The 24,572-nt window shown below is 32.2% G+C and overlaps 1 protein-coding gene and 1 long non-coding RNA gene across 2 annotated transcripts in view; both read right to left on the minus strand.

Moving 5' to 3' along the window:
- LOC126855264 (uncharacterized) overlaps nt 1-24,572 on the minus strand; it is a 29,796-nt gene that overhangs the window by 4,384 nt on the left and 840 nt on the right. Inside the window, exons 2-3 of the long non-coding RNA XR_007688214.1 lie at nt 24,508-24,556; nt 23,768-23,970 (exon numbers count right to left, since the gene is read on the minus strand). This is a non-coding gene — a long non-coding RNA (uncharacterized LOC126855264). The remainder of the gene's footprint in view (nt 1-23,767; nt 23,971-24,507; nt 24,557-24,572) is intronic.
- LOC126855246 (protein odd-skipped-like) lies at nt 945-15,955 on the minus strand. Its single transcript, XM_050602714.1, has 3 exons — nt 15,906-15,955; nt 3,607-4,198; nt 945-1,444 (listed from the first exon to the last, which is right to left on the minus strand). The coding sequence occupies exons 2-3, from the start codon at nt 4,170-4,172 to the stop codon at nt 1,093-1,095; spliced, it is 918 nt and encodes a 305-aa protein (XP_050458671.1). The 5' UTR covers nt 4,173-4,198; nt 15,906-15,955; the 3' UTR covers nt 945-1,092.

Raw genomic sequence — 24,572 nt, forward strand, 5'->3', positions numbered from 1 at the left:
TAACTCTCTGGCTAGACATAACGCAGACTCGTAAAAGCAGACAAATTATTCCAAATTAATTATTTATCGTACTTACGATGGCAAAGTCTCTATTAATAAATATATTATATATATATATATATATATATATATATATATATATATATAAATAATAAGCACGCGTAAAAACTCAAAAACTCGGAACCTACCTCCGCTAATCTTACGTAATTAGTAGCGTCAATAGAGCTAGCTATTTTCGTTGCAATTTGCATTCCGTTGACAATCCAAAGCTGTAATTTCATTCTTTTGTATCTTCTATATAATCGTAATTACATTTCGTCATATATCCAATCAATTCCGAGAATACAATTCCGAGAAATTCAACTCGTCAATGAGCGCTCTGACTGTTCTTATGATATAAATAAATGAAATAATGTTTCCTCTACAGTCGAGAGGAAAGTATGATCGACAAATAAGACGCTACAAAAGAGAGCAGAAAGCGGCGCCAATTGATTGTTACTTTGAGATCAATTTCGCGCATTTCGTGCATTACAGCATCGAAATTACACCGATTTTGATAAGTTTCGATTTCTATGTATTTACAAATTTCAGTTAAAATTAATCGAAGGTTTAACTCATTCTTTTCATCTGTCTTCCTCAAGTAAAATAGAAATAATCCTTTGCACTCCGTATATCTGTACAATATTAATTCATACGCAAGTATTCTTGATACGTTACATATCAATTCTACACATTATCTCTTATTTATATTTATAATTAAAATTATCTTTTATATACTAATTTATTCAATATTGCAATTATTTATCTCTACTTAATATTATAATAAATAGAAATATATTATAATAAATCGTAAATTATAATATTGTAATTAAAATAAATAATAATAAAAATAAATTATTATGAAATCTAAAATTCTTAAAGCAAATTTCATTGGCACTAAAGAAGCACAAAGGATTAAAGTATAATTTGGTAAAGCTAATTTTAGCCTCAATTTGTAGAAATGATCTCGAACCAGGAACTCCATCGCGCAAAGAGGAAAAGACCTTGCATCGAGGGAGCATATAAATCACAATTCGGGATAAAATCAATGTCTTAACGTCTCATAATATCCTCTATACTAAAGCCGAGTTTCGGTGCGATTGTACCGCTCCTTTGAATCGGCAGGAGGCTACTCATCCGCTCCGTCATCTGTCTGACCTCTGTAGATATGATTCTCGAATCCGAGGACACCGACGCTTCGACCCTGAGATCCTGCGGGACCTCTGAGTGCGTCAGGAGATGCGTCTTTAGATTACTCCTTTGATTGAAGCTGCGCCCGCAGATGGAGCATTTGTGCGGCGACTCTTCCATGTGCAAAATCTTGTGCACCGCCAAAGTTCTGCTTTGACAGAATCCTTTCCCGCACTCGTTACACTTGAATGGCTTTTCCTTGCTGTGTATATATCTAAAATTAAAAAAATTTTTGAGCCGTTGCGTGCATGGATCCGAGCTGAGATTAATCATTTTGTAATAGATTTTAAAAATTAATTTGTAAAATTAATCTATAATCTTAATAAATAATACAATACACTGTAAAAAATCGACTCAAACTTCAGACATATCAGCTTTTTTGCAGACATCCAGTCTGAATTTTCAGACAGAATGCTGTTTAAATTTTTAAACACATTTTAATTTTCAGACAAATTTTTCTGAACTTTAAAAAATGACTAAGTCTACTAAATGATAACTTTGATGATTAAGATAAATTAATTGAAATTTCTTTTAGACATCCAGATCTAAATATTTAGATAAAAATGTGTCTGAATGTTTAGAAAATTTTTTACAGTGTACAATACGCGAGTTTATATCTCTCAATTCCCATGTCTGTTCAATAAATAAGTTACAAAAGAGTCCTCCAGCCAAATATTAATTTCATAAATATCATTGTTCTGTTATTTTAATTCAAATACTGTTTTCTTTTACAAAGCTTGATTCCGACATTATCTCATGGATAAGTGTGATTAGTATCAACTTTTCCAGATCATTTGCGCGTGAATTGCGATGAATTATTATTGATAGACACAAATTAAAATTTCCTTTTTTAGTCAATTTTTGCGGATGCAAATGATACAAAACGCGTCGGTATTGATAAATAATAATATTAGTGTGTATTGATATCTATGCGAAATTCTTATAAATACAGAGAGACTAAAACTTTCCAAAAATAACATTGTCGATATAATTGCCGTCAAATTTGGCTTTTATTTGTACGAAAATTCCACTTATGATTAATAAAAAAAATGACCAACAATATGCGTATGATCCAGAATTTTATTTCAAGCAGAATAAATTAAACACTATTCAGTAAAAAAAAAAATTTAATTACGTTTTTATATTTTTACTTATCAAACTTATTAGATGAATAAATTCGATCATTGATTTATGCTTTTAATGTTTGTTTCGCATTTTGTAATTTATGCAAAAAAAATAACAAAAGTCTCAAAGTATTAGTCTTGAAAAAATGTACCTAATATGTTAATATCGTTGCGATATATTTCAAAATTTCAACAGGATCCTTTTCCGACATCTTCTCATTTGTACAATTTATCTCGATACTATTCGTAATAGCTCCATTAATCATTAGATTTGATTCACAGGCCATCTACTCATAATAATAAAAAAATAAAAAATAAAAATTTAACTTAACAATAACAGCCAGATGTGAGACAATTAAATAAAAAAAAAAGAAAAAACAAATTCCTGCTCATTCGATGAACAAAATCAAATATTATATATATCATATTTCCTCATTTCAGAAATATTTTTAGAAAGCTTTTATAAACTTATAAAAATACATGCTTTATTTTATAAAAAATTTTAATTTGTATAAATTTCTCTCATATCTCAATATACATATATATATATCATTTATGCGCAATTATATAAATTCATTACTCATGAAATTTCTCCAGATGATACGCTTAGTTGTTAACGGGAGCTTTTCATTGAAACGTCTGCGTCATTCGACACACAATTTTCGAAGTATGTAAGAAAGATTGTAAAGATCCGTATAATGTATTTAATGGAGGTCACGTGTAAAAAAGAGAAACGAACTTGAAAAGATTTTAACGGGACGATATCCGAAGATGTTTTCAATAGTGAGTTTCCAATTTCCACGATAAATTCAAGAAAACAGTTAGAGAACTTTTTGGAATTCTCAATACCAACGCATTTATTTTATTATCTTGATACATTGATAACGAGTAGATTTCATTGTTTCAAATTATTTATAACTTTGATTGTATATTTAATTTTATTTATTCTTACATTCTATAAAATTTAATTTTAATGTTTTTTTTTTTTTTTTTAATTTTCTCTCGCGCCTTTAATTCTCTTCAACTTTTCAATAAACCAAAATAAATGAAATAAGATAAAAATTTATGTGACGTTTCTGCCACGGCATTATTACAGAATTTAAGTCGATAAATCATCGATTACCACAGCATTATAGAATTTTTCTATAATTTGTATCTTCTCGCCTACTTAAACTAGCTCCAGTCTCGTGCTTTTCTGTGACATGTGATACCGTCACTAAACCAGGGAAACATAAATTTTGGAAATACTTGCCGGTGGTCCCTCAGATGATCCTGCCTGCGAAAAGCCTTGCCGCATATGTCGCATGAGTAAGGTCGCTCGTCGGTGTGCGTCCTTTCGTGGATCAGCAGGTTATAGCTCTTGGTGAACTGTCGATTGCAAAACTTGCAGATGAACTGTTTCTTGGGTCTTTGACCCGGTGATCTTCGTGCGAGGAACGACGGCGGCGGTGGTGGCACCGGGATCAGACTCTGATGAGGCTGATGATAATAAAGGTGCGGACGGGTTTGAGGACAGCAACCTCTAGCGGCCAACAGAGCTGCACCCCTGAGCCAGTTGTCTAGGAAAGCGGCCTGATAGCCGCCGACGTTCTGATGCGTCGCTTGGACATGTTGTTGGTGCTGGAGATATCTGCCGGTAGCGAAATGTGATCTAGTCCATCTTGAAAAGGGTATATGCTGGTGTTGCTGCTGCTGCTGCTGCTGCTGCTGGTGTTGCTGTTGCTGCTGTTGATGATGCTGCTGATGATGATGATGTATCGATCTGTCAATGATCGGAGGTGTTTGTGGTGGCGTCAGTGGTTCCGTCTTCGTCTCCATCTGGCTCGAAGCAGATGGATTCCCCTCTATTCTCGAATAATAAAATAATCAAAAAGACTACAATCGATCGGACAATCGGCACTGGGGAAAAATCGTCACTTCGGCAACGATCGATTGACGCCTCGCTCGCGTCGAGACACATAAGGTCGATGAACTTCGGATGGAGAACAAGCTCGAGGAGCGTCGCACAAGAGAGGCGGCAGAGATTTGAAAAGAAAAGAAAAAGAAAAAAGAGAGCAACGAGATACCGATACGAGAGTCGGAACGATACTAAAGCTCAATTGGATTTCCCGAGAATCGCCGTTCACCTGGCGTCGACGACGACGCCGCCGCCAACACGGTGGCTCCTCCTACCTCTTGGATACCCGTCGGTTGGCGGCTCGACTTCCACAGGGGCGGAGCTTCCGGGTCACGATGACTCAGGACGTTCCGACGCTATATCTCCTAGTGGACCAAAACTACAGTCTCCCGCTGCTGTCTCGTCGCCGTTGTCGCATAAGACGAGGATACCGAGTATAAACACAGAGCAATCAGGCCGAAAGACACGACACGCATGATGTGTGTGTGTGTGTGTGTGTGTGTGTGTGTACGTGTGTGTATGTACATTCGTACACACGTCGCCAATGTGTCGGTTCACGCGTGATTGAATGAGCGTCAGACGATTATCACGAGTTGTAAATGGTCGTAAGCGATTTTCCCTGAAAGATGGATTGTATCCCGAATTCCATATTTTAGGTGACGATAGGTCATCTGTTCTTTCAAACTGAATCAGTGAAACTGTCACTGATTAAAATAGCGACAAGACCTTCAGTGAAAACATTCACGTCTAACTCTTCCGTCATACGTTTCATTTTGACAGTAAGATTTCACTGAAAGATCAAACGTTATCACTAACTTAAAATTAAATCTTCTCAGAAAGATTTCACTATTTGCAGTGTTATACTTTTAACTGAGATTACTTGTTTCAAAATTATTTATTGTAGCAAATAAAATTTGTAGCAAAATACGTATAGTAACTGTAAATAACTCGTTTTTTATAATTAATTTCAAAAAATATTCGCGATTCAAAAATTTTTGTCATAAATTAGGAAAAATATTAAATACAACTATTTTCTTTTACAAAGACATTAAAAATTATATTATTTTGTGACACTTTATTTCTTTTTATAATCTAGATTTATTTATTTATTTGATAATTTTTCGAACAGTATAGACATAAGAAATATATTTTTTTTTTATTTTAATAGCTTTTTGCTACTATTGTACAGCAAAATTATCCTTAATGGACCGATGACAATGTTTATCGCATCGAATTCTATGCGCAGATAAAGTTACGCGTTGCTATATATAACCGTCAACATAAATAGACACAATTCCGGCTATTACAAACTCCATTGCGAGTGAACGAACAAACATGTTTCCAGGATGGTACATCCGATACATCGAATAATCGATTCACGCAAGTTTTCATGCGAGCCAACCACATGGTCGACAGACGCGAAACCACCCCTACTATAGGGAAGACAGAGAGGTATTACATATCATGGATCATGATATTATAAACAATAAAGTGCCACTGGTATACTTTGTTATCATATTTTTTAGTCGAATAGAAATGTTCTTTATTTTCAATATTTCGTGATCAATAAGACGGAAGAGTGAAATATAAATATTTTTACAAAGAAAATCAATGAAATACTGATTTTCAATGAAACCTTGCGTTGTCGCTTTAATAAGTGACATTTACACACTGATTCTAAGAGAATATATTTTCAATAAATATACCATAAATTGGAAAATGTGACAAAAAATATTCCATCGTTTTAAAAGCCAAGGATGACAAATTAACTCGGGAAAAAATAAATTTATATAATTATACAAGATCATATATGTGCATATACAATCGCGCGCCAAATTTCGAATATAATTATATGTAGCCATATATGATCTTATCTCCATTTTTTCTCGGGAAGCGTCTTGACGCGTGCGACTACATTATTTCGTACAGTATACAACACCGCTAATTGGGACAAGCCTTCGTTTTGCTCTTAACGGCCCTCGATCCATCTTCTTCCTCCTCTCCCGATATTCTTTCCGACGAACGGTCCGGTAATCTCATTATACGTTAACGATGCGGCGCAGCATGATATTTAGGATATCGATGCTACCGATACATTCACCACGAATTTACATCAATGTCGAGGAAGATAAATCTTTATATTAAGCAGTATTAATGAGAACAAACCGATGGGGCTCATTTGGTAAACGGTTAATCTTTACGATATTTGCGGCGTTGTCGTCATCATCGCTTTAAAAAAATCATCGGAGTGACGTTGGAGTTGAAGAAATTCTTATTAAAAGATAACAATATCGAGATAACATTTACACCTAAATTTCTATCGCTTTAATTTTTCTAAATCTGTCTATATGTCCAACATTTGGAATTATAAATGTCTGATTCTCTCAATGATAGATAATATTATATCATCATACGAGACAAATAAAACTTAAAATTAGATGAAATACTCGTATATATATATATATATGTGTGTGTGTGTGTGTGTGTGTGTGTGTGTGTGTGTGTGTGTGTGTGTGTGTGTTAGACGTAAAGAATATATATTTCACATGCAACTTTAAAAGCTTATTGTTAATTTCAAAAAAGAAGATTTTGTCTCCAATAAAGATTTACGAGCAATGATTGGTTAAAAATAAAAAAAACAAACAGTTTCGGAATATTCGGTAGAGAAAATCGATGATTAGCGCGCGGCGAGATATCATAGACATTATATCGGTAACAATACGTGGTAAAGATTATCTTATCGACTTATCGATTTATGACAGCGCAGACAGCGCGACACCGTCAGAGAAACGCGAATTGAAAAAAAAGAGTTTGATCGACGCGCACATTCGCATTATTTATAATATTTATGTTCTAGATCTGCCGACGCACTTTATCCACTTTGTATATTTTTCGAGCAATTTAATGTCGGATTTATTCTTCGACGCGAACCGCCCATGAATTTATAATTGTTAATAATCTGTGAAGAAACATTAAAAAAATTTTACATCAGTGGAAAATAAATTCTGCATATGATATCGCAGCTTCATTTTTATGTACATATTGAAAGATTAATTTTCGATTCGCAATTGCGAAATGAAGAACCCCTTCTACGAATCAATACAGGAAAGTGACACAAGGATAATCTCGATAATTCGTTCTTAAACGCACGTTTATCTTTGACCAAAAAATATTTCTCAGATATATGGACGGATTTCAATTCTGCTCTCGTTGTAAATTCTTCCTATGCGCATGGAAAAAAAAAGGAACGATATTTTACTGATCGCTTTTCGCCTGGAACGTCATCTTGCACAAGAGAGTAATATCTCGTAATCGTTATCGTTTCTCGATCACGCTATAGAGATAGAATGAAGGGTGAATTGAGGGTAAAAAGGAGGAGTAAGCGAGAAAGAGAGAGAAAGGGGTGGGAGGGGAGGGAGTAGAGGGAGAGACGACTCTTCGAAACCTGTCTCGTATAATTTCACAAAATGTTTAGCATACAAAGACAAATATAATGGTCGCCGAGATGAGGTTGCGACGAGATCACGGGCCCCGGGCGGGGATGGTTAATTCAGTTTCAAGCTCCATCAGGCAGGCAGATCCCCTCGTCCCCTTCGCACGCTCTCGTCACCCCCAAAGCGTCTTTGTACGTCGCCGTCATCCATCTATCTCACTCGTTCCCCTCCCCTCCCCCCCCCTCCCTCCCTCTTCCTCCTCTCTTTCTCTCTATTTCTCTTCTGCCACCCTCTGCAAAACTATGCAGGCAGGTACTGGAACTACCAAATGGGATATGTACTTGCTGGAATATACGTTAATACGTCGAATTAAAATCCCGTTAGAGCGGCAGTTTATATGCGTTCCAAATTTTTCTCTTTTTTGATTGTTGATTTTAATAGAAAAATGTTAAGAAACTCAAAATTCTTTCGGAAATAACCTGTTCATAAATAATTTTAATAACTAATATTGCATAAATATTATATATGTACAATAATTATTATATATATTAATACACACACACAAATACGATAACTCAGGGAAATATATCATACCTACTTTCCAAGCAATATTTTTGTAATTATTAATTATGAGTAAAAGAAGATATAACAAAAATATCCAAAGTATTATCATTCTGCTTATAATCGGTCATAATTAAAGAAATGTAATTCTTCTATTGTATTTTAATACACGATAACAATAAAAGAAATTCGTACAAAATAGCATCTTGTCGAGTGTTGTTTATTTCTTTTCTTTAATTTCTTTTCTAAGTACATTTATCTTTCTATTTCTTTTATCATTCATAAATTATCTACAGGTCCTCTCGAAGTTGAAGAACACTCAAGACACTGTTGTGTACAAGACCAGACGGTGATAGTTTGTTTACAGGACGACTTTCCAAACTAATTTGCCTTCGTAGACAACTGTGAAAAGTTTCTCACAACATGATTTCAAGTGAGACTTATTGTTACAGATACGAACTAGCGTTATGTTGTCTTGAATTTTCTCATCGTGGAAGCGAATTATTTAATGAATGTTATTTAATGAAAAAATACTGTAATCATTCGCAAATAACAATTATCGAATTATGATAAAAATATCTCCATTATTTTATTAATTATTAATTGATAATATATTTATTAATTTATTATTTATTCAAAAATAATTATTTATTATCTACCATCTTAAAATTCACAAACGATTAAATATAATAAAAGCAAAAATTTCCATATATTAGAAAGTAATAAGGATTGATAAATAATTTTCATTGAAATAATTTAACAAATATTTTAAGAGTACTTATTTATAATACTTTAAATTTTATTATTTACTTATTATATACCAAAAAATTTTTATAATATAATAATATCAATAATTTTTTGTTGTTGAACATTATCTTTCAATAATTTAAAAATAATTTTTAAATTAATTTATAGACGTCTGCATACTGTAAATAATTTATCTAATTTCCATATTTTTATAAAATTTTCACAAATTTATCTTTTATAGTACGTTGTACGTAAATAACCTATCTATCAACTAATTAAAAAATCCTATTTATTAGCAAGATGGAAAATAAAACTATAGAAAGAATCGGTAATACGCCTAAAAATTATTAAAGATCCGTTCGTTTTGCGAATAGTATTATCGTTCCACATTTCAGTATTATTAAAAGATGTAAAATAGTATTTAATCCGACACTATTCAAGTGGCATTCTGGAAGCCTATCGGGACCACCGGCACTTGAAAAACAGACACAGCCGTTTTCTGATTTCTCGCTTTCGTGTTCACGATCACACATGTCGAAAGCTGAAGGATTCGTGTTACGTTTTGAAGCTGAGAAAAAAAAGATTCCTCCACATACTTTATTCTTAAAATCTGGCCATCTTCGGGACACTCAACCTTGAATTTGTCTCACTATTAACATAGAAATTGGAAATAAAGATGTTTAAACTACAAATTAAAAAAAAAAAGAAGCATTTGCTTTCGTCCTTTTTGTTCACAATGCTGAAAATAAAATATCATAAGACGCCAAAATTTAAAGAATTATTTAGAGAACATAAGCAGAAAGAAAACCAGAGATTTATTTTCAGAGAAACATATGATAAAAATTATAGAGTAACTCGGGCAAGGAGTTATCTTAGAGTTACCTATAGAAATCACAAGCGTAATTAAAAAAATAACCAATATTATGAATTTAAAGACAATCTCCAGAATAATTCTTTAAAACTTGCAAATATATTTTAAATGCCATTTATAAAACACGATTTGGATGAAATAATATTCTCAACATATGTTCTGTAAGAGAAATTGCGAAACTTTCTATGCGTTAATTCAAATGATATGTGTTTTGTTGTTCAAAGATCGATTTATCTACTGTTTAAAGAATTTAAACCAATAACAAACGTGCCCAAAAGGACTAACACGAATAAAGAATGCTAATTTAGTAAGTATAGAGAAATATCAATCACCATAAAGACCTTAAATTGTTTCAATAACAAAGTTAATGCGTAAAAAAAACTTAAATTGATTGAGCATACAAAATCAAATTTGTCTTGGTGCAAATATTTCAAAAATTCTAAGAAAATTTTAAATAAATCATTTCTCAACTTTCTTTCGCACGTTCATTATTTTGTAGTGTTTTTAATCATTATTTGCAGTGTATATATATATATATATAAAATTATATGATAATGAAAATTATATATTTTGTAAAATTTAATTTTCCCATTCACTTTGTAAGACACATTAAAAATAACAATTTTATATTTGAAATGTAATATGATTAAAATGGTAAGATATTGTATATTTAATTATAGTTTAATGAAAGGAAATTAATGTAAGAAGATATGAAATATAATTCAAAAGAGAAAACTTAATTCGTTTTTTTTAGTCATACTTTTAGATGTTTAATAATTTAGATTTAAATTCTGCAGATTGTATAAAGTTTAATTGATCCACCCAATATATATTTTGATAATAGACGAATGTGGAATCAGATCCTAAAATAAATGCGTTTTAATATATTGTATCGGAAATTTCTAAAAAAATAACTATAATATTCTTTAAAAAAATCATAAAAATAACTGACAATCAATGACAAAAAATGATAATTTTATCCGACTCATTGTTAGCATTTTTTTATGCTAGTTTATAAGGCGAAGAAAAGCATAATTCTATTGAAAATATTATATATGTGTTTGAGTGTTTATTGCATTAGGGTTGCTTTAAAAAGTATTACTGTCAAAACTTTCACACAAATGTGCTGCCTGTGTTCAGTAAAGGTCATTTTCCAAAAAAGGAAAAAAAAACAATTTAAACTCTATTTCTCTATTCTAACTCGATTCTATTCTAACTTCTCTATTCTAACTCGATTTCTCTATTAAAATAATAGATTAGCTAACTTTATTCTTAAAATATGTGATATGCTTCGTCCTTATAATATTACAATATAGTTTAACAATAAATAGTTTAGTCTAAAGAAAAAAGAATTTCAGAAACTTTTCCCGTTAAAGAAAGTGTCGATCTATTTAAAACGATCTATTTAAAACGTGACAGATGTTAACTCAAGTAAATAATGTCGTCGAACGTCAGATTAATTGAATCTTTTGTACTGTTTTTCTATTGTTAAGATATTGTGTTCGCAAAACATAAATAAAGTGACAAATAAAAAAGTTATGCTAAAATTAGTTGACTGTTATTTAAAAGCAAATTTTAAAAAATCAAACTGTTTTGAATACAAAAAACTTGTTAATTTTATTAGCGTACAAATATATTATATTATATTATATTATATTAATATATATATATATATGTATATATATATATATATATATATATATATATATATATCATATCTCTTTAATTAATTGTATTAAGCCAATTTAATAATTAGATTTTATATTTCCAAAAATCGTACAAATGGGGAAAAAAATATGATTTCTGCAAATATCAAGAACGACGAGCGACACTTGTCTATCATCCCCTTCAAATACAGCTTATATTTTCTCTTTATTAACGTTTCAAATCGTTTACAGGCGATATCATCTGCTTAGTCTCAATTGCCGAGCAGACGCCCATCGCTTCTGCCAGCCACTCTCAACTCGGGGTGTCATATGCCTCGTTCAGAGATAATATCTATGCGGTTACGTCGTAAGATGTCACGTACTTAACTCCCACGTGTGGAACGATACGCGAGATTGGTAGAGGTGTACGAACTTAAACAGAGATATTTTGATCCACCTTCTAAACTATCAAACAGTTTACATTATAAATGCCAATTGCTCTTTCATTTGATATTGATATAGTTTACCGCCTGTTAATTGTACGCGCATTTCTTGCTGACAGTTTAAGAGAGACGTTATCTCTATTTTTTACAATTATATTTCAAAATCTTTACGGTTCTTTTCAATTTTATATTTCAAGTTAATACGTTTCTCGCAAAAAAAAAATGTTAATTTTTCTCTTTTCAAAAATATAGATAATTTTTTACAAGTGTGTTCTCTTTTCTCTCCCTTCTTTCTCTCTTTCTTTCGTAAGATACTTTTCTTTTTTAAACTTTCAAAGAAAGTCATAAAGCAGAAAAATATTTCACAATCAACATGCAACAGTTTCTTTCCGCATTATCCGATAAAGTACAGAAGGCATCACAGAAATGCCTTCGGTTCTAATTCAAACATTTTCAAATCCGACGCATCATGTTTAGATATTTACGCATGATGACTATTAGTTCTGACACTGAAATGAATCAGCATTTTATAACTATAGTTTGAATAGTTTGACAGCTGCCTAATCTAAGATAAAAAATATAAAGTTAACAAAAAATGACGTAACTTTTCATTTCTTTTGTTCACTGAATATTCTGCTAATTTATTTTATTGTTTATTATTTATTATTCTCAATCCATACCTAACGATTCTTTGGATGGCTTCCAGTTTTATATTTGTAATTTGTCTTTGCGTTAGTGTGTTTTGTCTATATCTTTTTCTCTCTTTCTCTCTAAACTAAACTTTCTCTAAACTTTAATAAATAAATTTAAATAAAAAATATATATATATATATATATATATATATATATATATATATATATATATATAAACTGAAATTGAAATAGCTTAATGTATTCTGCAATTTTTTTCGAAATCAATTAGTAAGAATGTATAAATATCTAAACACGATACGAGCGTCCGAATGGAAAATATTTAAAGCGAAAGTGAAGGCATTTCTCTAACGCTTCTTGTACATATTACATAAACGATCCGCAGCGCGAACGACAGCTTGTGTGCGTCACGAGACGACGCTGATATGTGCGTAGCCTCGAAAGAATATATGTATACAATTTATCATTTCGAATTTTTCGCCGACAGCACAGATGTATATATTGTTTTCGATCGGCGATAAAGTGTCTCTTCGGCGGCAGCTTGTATTCGGCTCTCTTAATTCGGCCACACCTACTCCATTAAATCGAGTATTGATATCGCGTAGCTTTCTTATCGCCCGTTATCTCGCCTTTGCTGATTCATCATTCGCCGACTGTGCTACCGTGCCGATAATAATTCTATTTTAATGTCAATGGATGCACACATACGAATTTCATACTCGCACAACAGAATGAAACTGAATAAAAAGTCAGATACGAAGGTGCAACCGATCGCTCTTCTTTCTATCACGCAGAAAATCACGCCCCTCTCTTTTTCTTTCTCTCTCTGTTCAAGTCTATCAAAAATTTTTTACATTATTCATAAATCTATATTTTAAACGGCGCTCTGCTTAGCGCGATCGAGGAAATTAGCAATCTCGTCATGGATGACATTCGCTCGTCAAAGGTAGATCATTCCTCTCGCCGCGACGTAGCGTCAGCGCGTTTCAGAATTTTACGGCGGAGGAGGTAGTCGGGGGCGAGAGTACACATCAAAGGCGCCGCTATCGGCGCAAAGCTGTTTTATGCTCGCGTGGCGCGTTCACACGTGTATGTACTTACACACACCGCGACAATATATGTGTGTATGTGTGCCATGCGTCCGCCGCGTGTATATGCACATACGCGCGACTTCCTTGGAGGATCGTGATTATGGACAAAAGGTGGTTCTTGGAGAATCGAATTATCAACACGCATGTGTGAGAAAAAAATACGATATACATCGACAGAGACCTCGAATTTGTACTTTTTTTTTTTTAAACAAAATGATTTCTTTGAGAAAAAAAAAAGATGTTAAAAATCGAATTTCGTTTGAAATGTCAAAGTGTTACGGGAGAAAAGTTTTAAAAGGTAAAAAGTATACTCGGAAGGAATAAAATCGCAATATTATCTCTAATATATATTTTCCAAATATAAAATCTCATATCTCAAAAAAATGGTAGCATAAATCTATGTGATAGACAACATTTTCGTACTATTTTTGTGCTACTTGATTAATTTTTTCCGTTTATTATCCTACAATGTGTATAGTGTCATGTTAATCGTACATATAAATTTTACCGGATAATATGTTGAAAGGATGATTTATCGATATTTCATTTAGAGTTAGAAAATTTCTCATCATAGGCTTGTCCGAAGTATGCGATACATCACGCCGTCAAATATAAATTCTTACGCTTTTTTTCAACGGACTTATGTAGGATAAGTTTGATCGCGAACATTAGTGATTTAAATGACATAAATGTAAATTGCACGATTGGTATCAATGATATAAGTATGATACGGATTAAATTAACGAAACACTTTGCAATATCTGATCATTATTTTGTCATTCCTTCATAATACTTAATGACAGTAAAAGTTTCTTCTTTCCGATCGATAAATTTGTATTTGTAACACGATCGCCCCCACAATTATTTTCTTCGATAACAAATTTAAATATATATTTGAAATTAAAATTAAATTCAAATATATAATATTTAAATATTTAATATTAAAAGCAAATTTAAACATGTATAACTATATATTTTTGAGATATAAAAAGATTATATATACTATAACAGAAAAAAATCTATAATTAACGAGAGATTAATTAAAAAAAAAAAAAAGAAGAGAAGGAATAAAAATACGCGCATTTTAATATTTTGATTGAGCATTGTGTATTCGACTTGTCAAACGACAATGAATTTTTAGTAAAGCGAAGTAGGAGGGAAGACTTTCGCGTTTACGATCACAATCTCCTCGTTTGCGCTATCGAGGAAATCTTATCATTGTGCAAAGGCGGCACGAAGACCGGCAATCGCGTGCTTCCACGGTGCTTTGATATTGGCGCGCTGGCACCGATATCGCGGGAAATCCGTTTCTAAGAAGCCCCCGCTTCTCTTTACAAACCTCCCGAAAAGACGAACGCGCGCGACGATCCTTTATTTCCTTAAGGCGTGTTAAAGCAATCGATGGTATGATTACACAGGTACCAAATAACTCCTGCGTCAAGTGCACGTCTTTCGCAAATCCGGCAAATGACGTATCTCTCATAAAGTGACAAAGAAAACGCTCTACCCGAATATTTACGGATCTTAAAGCTGTACTGAATTAAGACGATAGAAATCACCTAGTTTTGATTTTTTTGCAAAAAAAAAGTTTTAATTCTCATTTTGCAATAGCAAAATTAATTTTTTCTAAGAGCAAATTTTTTTTTTTACATATAAATAATATTTAGAAATATAAATAAATGTATTTTTATATACAAACAAAAATTCCATAATACAATATTTTAATTAATCTGGCCAATTTCCGGTTTCAATGTTGTTTTTCCTCCCCTCTTTTCAGCTATAATTATGTTTCTCGCGATGATTGAAGAAGCAAAAAGTGAAATTCAGAAGCGCGTTTAATGACACACGTCGTTTTCAGCGCTTTATTACCTTCGTGAGATAATTATGCAACAATATGATGTATATAAACGCAATATCGGGCATATAGAGTCATCGTCGTGCGATTAACAAATAACCTATGTGTATAATCGTATTTCTATTATCGTTAAATTACTTCAAATTTTAATAGATATTGTGTATCTCGCACAAAGAGCCGATCATACATTTTGTGCGACCGTATAAATAATGAATAAAAAGAACGAAATGGAATAACGATAATTCTCATTATCCTTTAATCTCCGATGGATAATAGATAATTAATACGTCAAAATTGTAATACTTTGTAATTAAAAATTATGTACTCTCTCGTGTAAAGATAATACGAAAAATACCTATTGACAACTGTTGAGGTAAAGAGAAAAAGTTGATATAATGAAGAAGATCCTTGTTGATTCTATGAGTAGGAAAATTCGTAGTATATGTGTATACAGATTTGAAAAAAATACTGAAGCACTATTTCACAAGAGAACGACACGTCTGATTTATACCGCGACTCGTTGTTGACTGACTACATGAGACGATGAGACAGACGATATTGGAGAATATTTTATGTAAAAAAAAAAAAGAGAAACGTAAATAATAGACAAGGATAGATAATAAGACAGCGGAACGTAAACGTAAGCACAACGCGTCCGAATAAATTCGGTTACATACAGCAAAAAAAGTAAGTCTATAGCCTATAGCGATAATATTACAACGTAGAGAGTTGAAGATTGTATTAAATTATATTCATACCAAATCAAACATTACTAACTCTGTTGTATTTAAGTAATAATTTTTTTCATTAAACAATAATGAAACGGTTGTGTATACAAAGACATATAATATATATTTATCACATTTCACACAAGAAAGAAAATATAGTGGACTATTACATATATGTAAAATAAAAATTGTTTTTTATTAATTCAAATCGTAATTTTTTTGGAGATTTTGTATTGCGTAAGTCTAAAATTCGTCGACGCATTTCGCTTTAATAAAATCTGGTCGCCTTGAAAAAAGGAACATTAACGGTAGCTATAGATCGCAAAGCACTTGGAACTGGCAAAGGCCGATAAAGAGCATCGCTATTGCATGACAGTGTTAAAAGGTTTATACGGCAGTTGGTGGCTGCCATACGCGATGACATTCTCTACCCGGTGATCTGCTTCCCGTCATTCAACGATCGATAATAAGATCGCGCGCGGTGAGCGGACTTTAATAAACAATTACGTTACGCTTTACTTTGATCGGACGAGAGATTATTTTACAATGATATCCTTTGTTAACCAAAAATTTATACTAAATTTATAATTTATATATGCTAGCATACAAATTTTTTTTTTAATTATACAAGATTGTATAATTAAAAGAGTGCAATTCGCATTAACGGCAAAATGAGAATATCGAAGATTATAAAAATTTATAAAACGATTTGAGTTTGCTCTAATGCAACAGAAGCGAATAATATTATACAACATATTAACGTAGCGTCGACGAATTTTTTTTAATTAAATTATGAAAATTTTACGTAATATTCACAAAATTCGATAGCGTGGTCCAAAATAATAAACTAATATGGCGGTCTGTCATTTTTTAATTGTCATATTGTATAAAAAAAATCCTCAACAGTTACTTTTAATCAAATAATCGTCGTCACAAAAAGTCTGTTATATTAAACTAATCTGTCAGTTAATATGTTCCTAGTCATCATCATGCTTGGAAGAAAAAGATTGTTATGTTAATTCCATATTTTAAATTTTATGAGAAAATTCTTCATAAATATAAATAAAAATTTAAACCTAATTAATTATAGCATTTTTATATAACATAGTAAAAATTTTTGATTAGTCTATTTGTTTACGGTTATGATTAAAACTTTTTCATGTGTTGTAGCCTTCTCTTTAAAATGGTTAGTCCATGCGTTTAAAAATTATTAAAGTTTAAAATGCTACATTTATTTTATAATTTTATATCCTGTATATAATCGTCTTTTCGCAGAAATTTATAAAACCGATGTTATAGTTTTATAAATTTAAATTTAAAATTAAATTTTGCATTAATCGATGCTCCGTTAATAGATGATACATCGCAGAGAAACAATTGTCGCAATAATTTAACATTTCCATAACGTATGAGCCTTTGATGTCAAAGCTTTTGTATGACCATTAGATATAAATATATAATATTAATCGCGTATAAAATGCATCACATAATCGCTATAAATCTTTCACGCGCGATAGTTCCGGAAGAATAAACGGATGTGTATAAATTTGTGACATTTTACATGTTTTGCGAAAAATCGAGCTATCCATATTATTCACGTGGGAGAGAAACTGTCATTCCTATCGATACGTAAGAGAAGATATAGACATAAAACACGCTTTACGCGACTCTCCCTCTCTCTTTCGAGCCTCATTCGAGAGTTACTTTACTCCTTAACGACTGACCCGCTCGACTGACAAGTTGCTGTGAGTCTCGAGACGTTTCGGCGTGATAAATATTCCATGAAATATATGTTTCTCTCCGAGTCGCCACGGTGTCTGCATGGACCTCCCTGACGGTTCGAATGTCGACGGTAACTCGCAATGGGAGGAGCAGCCCTCTCGAACGCATTAAAAGTTTTATGCGCGTGGGTGGTTGTGCGGTCACGGCTCTACACGGTGTCTGCGTAATGTCACTCGGCGCTACATGCACGCGTGATCGTTTGGTAAGATGGGAGGACAAAGTGTTCACCGTACTGGCCACAATACCATGACGGCAGAGACGCGAATTCTAGCTGAACTGCAATTTACTTGAATTTATAGCGCAATTTTCGACAAAATGTATCTATGAACGTGAGGATAATTACTTTGACCCACTCGGTCGCTAGATAAATCTAAAGTTGAAAAGGGATATACGTACACACACACACACACACACACACAAGGTGAAAAGTAACCTTCTCAAGTATTCAATTTTTTTGAGTTCACTATTTTTAAAGAGGTACGATCGCGGAAATCGATAGATACGATTTAACTGACTTATATTATATCATAAAAAAATTTATAACAAATTAAAATTTGTTCTTGACAAAAGATCAAATATCTAATAGTAGGTATCTAAAATCAAGCTAAAATCTCCAATATTAATTTGCATATAAATTAATATCGAATAGAAAATATAACATAAATTATTTTAAATGATATGATATATAGGCAACTCTCCTCTGTTAACTAATATACATATAGTTGTACATAAATGTACAAATAATTTTGTAAGAAATATTTTTTTTAGAAGAAGCATACATATTCTCAAACTTTTGTATAGTATATAAAATCCCGCTTTACGATTTAACTGAAATATGTTCGACTGACCTCCATTTCTTACGCTTTTCTGCGGTCAAAGGACCAATGCAGCATTTCGGCACGAGGAAAATACGGAAGAGAGGCGAAAGACTATAATGTTGCAGTGGCACGCTTACGCGGAACCTTGAAAGCTATTTTTGGGCAGTTCGTTAAGGCCACAATCGTTTTAATAAAATAACTAAGCAATCTCACAAACAAGGAAATTATCCCGTCATAAATAAATATAAATTGACCTCGCATATATGAAAGTTTTCGAAAGTTTTACCCTTTTCTCGTTCTTTTTTTCTCGCTACAATAAAATGCGGAAGGGCAGAAAAGAAAACATCGAAAGATATCGCGTGCGAAAACGTGCGTGGAAGAAAAAGTCTGGGATTCTATATGGAGCCCATATTACCAAAGCCCATAAAACATCTTTCAGCATGCATCTCGAGACGCGTGGCCGCAAGGCCGCCATGCCACTTCATCTTCCTCGCCCGTCTAATCTTGTTTGATGCCATTGCCAAATCTATAGCATGAGAATCACTATGGTTCCAATACAACGCACTCAATCCGTTCGTTGTCACGAACCTTTGTCATGTTTTGTAAGACCATCTTTGTAGAGATATACATAGTTCAGACATAGTTTACCCTATGGATTTAAGATGCTATTTGAAAAATAGCTATTTGTCCTTTTCTTCAGTTTTTTTTTTTAATTTAAGATTGTTTTATTGTTTTAAATAAATTCTAGTAATGTTTTAAACATCAAGCTAAAATGTTTAAGAATAACTTCCGTACAACTTATTGTTAGTGTCAAACAGGAAATATATTAACGTAAAATGTCTTGCAGCCCGATAACTTTCCTCTCTATTACAGGCTTTTTATTACACGTCTCTAAAAATTCCAATAATCCTCCGAGATATTTCAACAAGAAAAAAAGAATAGATTTTATAACTATTTTGTTGAAAGGTCGAATCCAGTTTTTCTACAATTCGTTTAAAAATTGAAAATTCCAACAATATATGATAAAATTTCTAAAAGTAATTATTTCTAGATATCTTAAAAAAATATATTTAGGATTTGCAGAATTAATTAATTTAATCTTACATTAATCTTTAAATATTGATACGCATGCAGTCATTTTATCAAATTAAATTCTTATATGACACTTATTTTATATATTTTCAACTATTTTGTAATTTTATATCGCGAATAAAACAAACATTAAACAATTACATTTTCTTATGAAACATATAAAAATATAATTCTTATATTTTATATTTTGTCACTAACAATAAATCTTGTCGGTCATACATGCAATCATTTTATGGTACAGAACTTTACTTTGCTTTATGAATGATATTTCGTTTTAATTTATGACACTGATAAACATTTTCATCTGTTTTTCAAGTGAGCGAATCTTTTTACTTGGATAGCAATTATATTCCTCTTTTTAGGAAAATTTTATATAACCTTTTTTGCCACAAAGATTGCTGATAAAAAGATGACAATATAGTGAAATAATAGATATTTTTTGAAGAATAATCTTTAAGGAAAAGTAGCTTTTCGTTCAATGTCAGCGAGATCCCAATAAAGTAATCGAAAGAAGACTAAAGTAATACAATAAGGCATTTACTGCTATTTTATTGCGTTTTTTCATTTTGACGAAATACCTGAAAATTTACGGTAGTTGCTTCCTAATTTAGAAAACATCCGCTCATGGAAAAATTTCAAGGACGGACACAGGGTATATGCACTAAAGCGATATTTCAATGGCACGTGCCAACGACCCTGAGCTAAGATTTTTTACTTTCGAGAAAATGGATATGTCCTTCCGACATCTCGCAATTAATGCGCTTGATGCCGCATAAAAAAAAAAATAGACAACTTCCTGTTTAGCAGCTTTATTCTAACTAACCGAACATTTTTCGGCATCCATAGAGAAGCCGGTTGTGTATAATATATCAAGAAACAGTAAACTGTTCTAAGCTGTAAATAAGAATGAATACCACAGACTGCATAGAAACGGTAAAAAAAGCGTGTTATTATTCGATATCGAGACGGAATATAATAAAATATACAAAAAATATTAACGTGCATTTTTTTTTTAAAGAACATTCTTGTATCGTAATTAATAATTGCGTATATCTTACATATAAATCAAAAATATGATAATAACAGCATCCATGATAATAAACACGGTATAAATAAATATGTGGTGATTTTCAATTTTTAATACGTAAGCGATATCTTATTTATAGCATTTACATCTTCGAAGCGTTCGATTGACCAATCAGGAAAAAGAGATTCTTTCGTCTTGATTGAATATTTCAAACCACTTACAGCTTCAATTTTAGAGCGCATTTTATAAATTAAAATTTAACAGAGACGCGTAGATTTCGCGAGGATTATCGCGCACGAGACGACGAAGAGATTGAAGTTCAACGAGAGTAGTCTTTCGCGAGACATTTGCAAAAGAGAGGAAAGAAGACATGAGAATACACGAAGGAAAGGTAGAGAGAAGGATGCCGCCGGCGCCTCTGATCTCGGCGATTCCATCATCAGCGACTCCGGAATGGCAGATAAAAGGCAATTGGATTTAAATCATGAATACGAACGAAGCGGGCGTAGAGGAGAAAGAGAAACCGAAGTGAAAGAGGGAGAGAGAGAGAGAGAAAGAGAGAGAGAGAGAGAGAGAGAGAGAGAGGGAGGACGAAAACGAGAGAGGCAGCCCGAGCCCCGACGGCAATCTGGTGGTAGCTTTGTGACGGTAATGGCTTCAACCCCTGGCCTCCGACCCCGGGGGTGCCCTGCACCCCTTCTCGTTTACCGGTGAACACGCGCGGGAGACACAGACACCGACAAAGTTTCACGTGTGTCGCTCTCGCGTCGAATCCGGAATGCGCGCAAATACGTACATATATAGGATTGCGACGGTAAATTGGCACGCGCTCTCAAACACGGTCGGCTGAAAATATTCCATTAATTACAGGTACAAAAGTGCGTTACGAAAATATCGTTTGCGGATTAAGCGACGCATTTTACGATGACAACGGACGCGCGCAATTTCATCGGCAGCAAATCAATTCGTTCGGTTTTCTATTTTCAATAACAAGTGTGCAAAAAAAAGGAAGCTATTCTATTCTATTAACTGTTAGAATAAGTCTGTAAGATATATAAGCCTGTAAGAGAGAAAGTTAGATAAATTTATGTGTCTTATTCTTGTTGATTATATCATAGTAGACAATTGTGATTTCTCTTAATAAGTGGTCCGCAGAAATAATTAATAAATTGCATAGCTAGAAAATTTATGTTAAAATTTTTGTGTTAAATATTTAACATATTTTCATATTAATTTAATATATTACTGTTGTGTTAATGGAATACAAAAGTTAAATTGTTAAAACAATTTAAAAAAAGGAAAAAATAATAGAATATGCACATATTTTCAATTTTACACAACAGATATGTTCCGTATTATTAGTGATAAAATTTATCTGTTAAAACTCACAGAAAAAAATGTTAATTTTATTCTATAATAAAAGCGAGAATGATTGCAGATCATCAATAATTTTTTTTCTAATAAGTTAATTTCATCATTAAAAACACGTTAATTTTTAAAATATATTTCAAATTACTATGAAGTTTGCATTTATTTTATGTTAAAATATCAACATAATATTAATGTCACCATTTAACATAACCATGTTATATTAAATTAACATAAAAATTGGTGTGAACTGTTTGAAATATGTGATATATGTTAAACTTGAATCAAATTTTGCAATTATATATAAGCTAAAATAAAATTAAATAGCTTAAATCATTAAAATATTCTTCGAGTACATAATAAATGACCGTTGGGATTAAATGCAATTTTTAGTAGGATAACATTGTGCCAAAAATAGTTTAAAACATTAAACTATAATAATTAAGTACATCGGATAAGCGTGTATATACGTATATGAAATAAATAAAAGATCAATATACGACGATTAAAATTGTTACCCCGACATATATATCTGGACGAAGCGCTTCCTGGAGAATCTTCTCTAATCGATTCCTCCGACCCCGTTTGGAGACCGGCGGAAAGCCCGGACGTCGACATCGCGACGCCCGTTCACGAGCTCCACCCACCCACGCGTCATCGTCGTACATGCGCAACCCAGACGATTCACGAGATGACATGTTCGCCAAACATCGTAAAACGGCCCGCACCGTAATCAATCCGGCTGCAATTAGCAGACGCACGCCCGCTGCGAGAGCGTGGCTGAATTTACGCCCGCGCTCACCGATGAATTCTACCAGGAGGCAGCTCCGTTTACCGCGCACATTCCGTCATTGTAAACGTAATTAATAACGCGCATGTACGCAGTGCCATTGGAATGTTGCTTGTAAATAATAAGAATTTTTTTAATATAGAAGCTTAAATAAAATAATTTTTCCTATCATGCGATTTATATTTTTATAAAGTAATCGCGTAAAGTTTTATTCTTTTACTGAAAGGCTAATACAGTACTGAAGGATAAATACAGGACTTCTATTGCTTAAAAAATAAAGATCTAACTGTTTTTTACGGACGCAAGTTTGAAAACAAAAACAAACTTCAAAAACATTTCAAGAATGATTCTAATTTTAGAGCAATTTAATAATTTATTGTTTATATGTATTGGTACCCAAGTGTAAATTTTTTTGCTGGCATTTCTCTCATAAATATATTTTATTAAAATTACACATAAAATTGCACACACGAAATAAGACAAAAATATAATTTTATTGCAGAGGTTATTCAGAAAATACGTCTACATAATCGTAACAATAGCCATTTTACAAGCAACATAAAAATGTCTTTCGCTTTGTCATCACATGATTTAAGATAAAGAGTGTTTTACCTGCGCTTTTAATTTATCCTTCAATAACGTATCTACCACCCGCCATCAACTTTTTCGGTAAATAAGGGAAATACTGAAGGAAACCATTTGAAACCATTGTGACTCATAACAACCTTTGTAAACAACACGCTTTCATCTGGTCCTTCGCCAATGCGGCACGTAATAGAGGGATCTGCATATCCTGTCCATATCACCGATCAGTCCTACTTATTATAGAACAATACAAATATTCATTTTCACATACGATGGTCAATTTATCGAATAAATTTATAAAAATTTAATTTAAGTATTTAATTCTTAAATTTAAAAATTTTTTTAATATGTGTAATATTTTATTTTAATATAATCGCGTTTATATAGAAACCTATAAAAACATCTCCATTTTAAATGTTTAACACATAAAACTATATATAATGCTAAGTTGCGAAAGAGATAGCAAATTTTGTACAATCAATACTACTGTTTAAATTATGTTTTTCATATTCTCACGTCATATATATTTTTACGAAATTACACACCGATATTAATATATCTCGTTATTCTACATATTCACACGCATTTTTTTATATCATAATTATTTTTATATGATAAATATTTTAACACAATTCGCGTAAAAATGATTAATTCGCATACAAAGATGATTTAAATTTATTATTAAAAAATTCTTCGCGAAACATATTATTTGTAACATCTACAAGTTCATTATAAAATCTCAAAATAAAATAAAGGTTTTCACTCACCAACCGATCGGCAATAGCAGAGTTGATGGCATTGATTTGATACGTTGATCTATAACACAAATAAA

The sequence above is a fragment of the Cataglyphis hispanica genome, chromosome 15 (genome assembly GCF_021464435.1).
Source record: "Cataglyphis hispanica isolate Lineage 1 chromosome 15, ULB_Chis1_1.0, whole genome shotgun sequence".
Classification (NCBI taxonomy): domain Eukaryota; kingdom Metazoa; phylum Arthropoda; class Insecta; order Hymenoptera; family Formicidae; genus Cataglyphis; species Cataglyphis hispanica.